Source organism: Sinocyclocheilus grahami, unplaced genomic scaffold, assembly GCF_001515645.1.
Source record: "Sinocyclocheilus grahami isolate Dianchi unplaced genomic scaffold, SAMN03320097.WGS_v1.1 scaffold97.1, whole genome shotgun sequence".
NCBI lineage: Eukaryota > Metazoa > Chordata > Actinopteri > Cypriniformes > Cyprinidae > Sinocyclocheilus > Sinocyclocheilus grahami.
Window position 1 is genome coordinate 127,191 of NW_015505276.1, and position 3,393 is coordinate 130,583.

Sequence of the window (3,393 nt, forward strand, 5' to 3'; positions counted from 1 at the left end):
CATGAGGGAGTACGTTACCCCTAAACATTGAAAATATATTAGGATATTACCACAACATTACTCTTAGGGCATCGCAAACTAATTTTTTCATGAATATGACTTAACCTGATGGAGGACGCGCTCAGTCATTCAGGCAGTCTCTCTCTCTCTCTCTGCTGTTTAGTCATGTTTTGTGCCGTTGATCGTCGTCGTCATCCTTAATAAATAAAACATGTATTCATGCTTGGGTGTCCAGTGGAGAGAAAACCCCCAACAACACTAACTGCAAACTGGCATTCAGATCTGCCTCCATTTTGTTAGCAACGCCCCAGCTTCCAACGATCCAATCAATTCCCGAAGGACGAATTCAAGTCCCGCCCTCTCATTTCAGATGCCGTTTCACTCGGATATACATCACAGTAGAGAAGAAAAGACAATCGCAACTTCCGTTTCATGCCGACTTTAACTATTTGAGAAGAAATCTTTAAATTAATGGTAGGGAGCTTGTTGTGTCACCACCTTCACTGGAACTTGCATTTCCCTATATGTTTAGTTTCTGTACGATGCTCTTTACAATAAATGATCATATATTGTTTAAATGTTTGGTAACACTTTGTTTTAATATGTGCTTATTGCACTTGTTACAAATATTTAGTATACAAGGAATTGATGTACAGAATAACATCCAGTATTTTCTCATATAGTAAATCTCTCACCTGCATGTAACGTCGTTTCGTCCTCATGACCTCCTCTTATCTTTTGACCTGGCTGTATTAAAGCAAATATTCAGTCAGTTAATCATCATACAGTGCTGCTGTCTGTTATACTGCTACTTTTCGATAACTATATTTTGTGTTACTTTCAACCATGCAAAGCGTACCTCACGGAACTTTAGACAAAGTTACAATGAAGCTTTGTTTAGAGGTATTATAACAGTTGGAGTTTGTTGTGGTCATTTGGAAATTCAGTTAATAGTTTATTAATACGGCCACCGTAATGTTAGGCTATTTGTCAAAATTTACTGGCTACTTACCTGAAGTCCTGAAACTTTGGGTTAAAAAAGTTCTCAGATCTAAAAGACCCAAAACATTACAAATTTAAATCCTTACAAACATTTTTAACAACTTTTATGCAGTTAAGATAAGTGTAGCAGAGCGAGTAGCTACAACACAGGCTTGCAGAAAAACCGCGCGCACGCTTTGCATGCTTTCGCATGTCACGTGAACACAACTTGTTTTCATTCCAAGCTTTTTAATTAATTATAATTTTAACATTAATTATTATAAATTATATACATTATATACATTATTCCTGTAATAATGATTATGTTTACAATTATATATGCGAAACAGGATTTAAGCCTGTCACAGTGTTTGAAGGAGCTGATTTGACAGTAAAATGCTGATGTGTACAAAGGACCAAACATGCAGAAATTATAAATAAATAAAGCTGCAATATAACAAAGAGTGAAACGTGTAAGGGGGTCTGAATACTTTCCGTACCCACTGTATATATATATATATATATAATATATGTGTGTGTGTGTGTGTATATGTATATGTATATATATATTATACACAAACAGAAAAAACTAACCCCATTTAAAGGGTTAGTTCACCCATAAATAAAATTATCGTTTACTCGCACTCATGTTTTTTCAAACCATAAAACATTTGTTCCTCTTCAAAACACAAAAGAAAAACATATAAAAAAATTAAACCTGAGAGATTTCTATTCTTTCTTTTGAAAATTCATGCTGCCAAAACTTTGAAGTTTCAGAAAGTTCATAAATGCATTGTAAAAGTAAACCATTGGTTTAATAAAAGTCTTCTAAAGAGACATGATCACTTTATATGATGAGTAGATTTAATTTAGCCTTTTATTCACGTATAAACATTGATCAACACTAGTGCTGTCAAACGATTAATCGCGATTAATTGCATCCGAAATAAACATTTTTGTTTACATAATATATGTATTTGAACTGTGTATATTTATTAAGTAAAAAACACACATACAGTAAATATTTACATGTGTATATATACATTAATATATTTATATTCTTATATTTTATATTATATATAAATATATTTAGCAGAAGCCTTTTTGGAGCTGGATGACAATGCAGATGGCTTGTAAGTGCCAATGATTATTTTTTTCTCTCTCTCTGATTGTGCATATAGCTAGAGAATGAATATAAACTGGCTTGTTGTCTCTGTGTCAGTGTGTCTGTTTCTGAGCTTCAGTCTCATGCTGAATTGGACCCAGATGCTGATGGCACACTTACTGAAACTGAGGTCCAGGTATTTTTGCACTTAATCATTTCTCAGTCAAAATGTGCTACCTATCTAAATGCACTGAGTGAGTGAATTGCCACTAATTTAGATGTCTGCTTTGGGATTTATTCAGGGACTGATGGGAGGAGCTGCGCAGGTGGACACGTCAACATTTGAGAGTGTTTGGACCAACATTAAAGACAAGTACCACTCAGAGGTTAGTAGAGAAGAAGCAGACATGTCATGTTGAATGACTTCTGAGAACTTTGTCATATTAATTTTCTTTAAAACAATCATGACACAAATAATCAAAGTGATAAAGATTAGATAATCTATAACAAAAATTAACATTGAAAATGAAAACATTAAGTATGACAAGTAGCCATTTAACAAAATTTTGTAATTGATATGCTTAATTCATTATAGAAAGTATACATTTTTTTTAAATAATATTAATTTTAACTAGACTAAGCATACATAATTTATACATGCATCTCTACTTTTGCATGATTTTCCCTATAATTAAAAAATTCAATAATCTCATTATGTTTCCTCATTTTATCTTTTAGATAAATTATTAAATAGCTCAACAACCTTGTCACCAATGTTAGTTATTTACGCTGCCTTTTAAAACTTTGGGATCATTACGATTTGTTTGTTTTTGTTTTCGAAAAAAAGTCTCTTATGCTCCCCAAGGCTGCATTTATTTGATCAATAATACATTAAAAAGAGTAATATTGTGGAATATTATTGCAATTAAAACTTACTGTTTTCTCTGTCAATATGTTTTCAAATTTAGTTCATACCTGTGATGGCAAAGCTGAATTTATTTATCAGCATTTATTTGAAATCGAAATCATTTGTAACAATGTAAGAGTAGTGTAGTTAGATATTTTGTACTTCTAATTGTCTTTTAATTTGATAACTTGTCTTGCATTGTTATGTGTACTTGTATTAATGCTTGACAATAATAAAAGCACCCAAATTTTGGTGTAAAAAAACAAATCTGTTTTTTTTTTTTTTATAATTCCACTGTCCTTGAACACAATAGCCCATGAGCATGTATTTTGACTGTGTTCCTCCATTCTCTCTCAGTCCCAGCCTGAGGAACCTGCCCCAGTGGAAACGCCTCCAGATG

At 32.6% G+C, this 3,393-nt stretch overlaps 1 protein-coding gene across 1 annotated transcript in view; it reads left to right on the top strand.

Annotated features, from left to right (window-relative positions):
* Positions 1-3,393, top strand: part of LOC107587972 (glucosidase 2 subunit beta-like) — an 18,382-nt gene that overhangs the window by 7,219 nt on the left and 7,770 nt on the right. Inside the window, exons 2-4 of the mRNA XM_016275958.1 lie at positions 2,075-2,114; positions 2,204-2,282; positions 2,389-2,472. Of these exons, the coding sequence (XP_016131444.1) occupies positions 2,075-2,114; positions 2,204-2,282; positions 2,389-2,472 (203 nt within the window). The remainder of the gene's footprint in view (positions 1-2,074; positions 2,115-2,203; positions 2,283-2,388; positions 2,473-3,393) is intronic.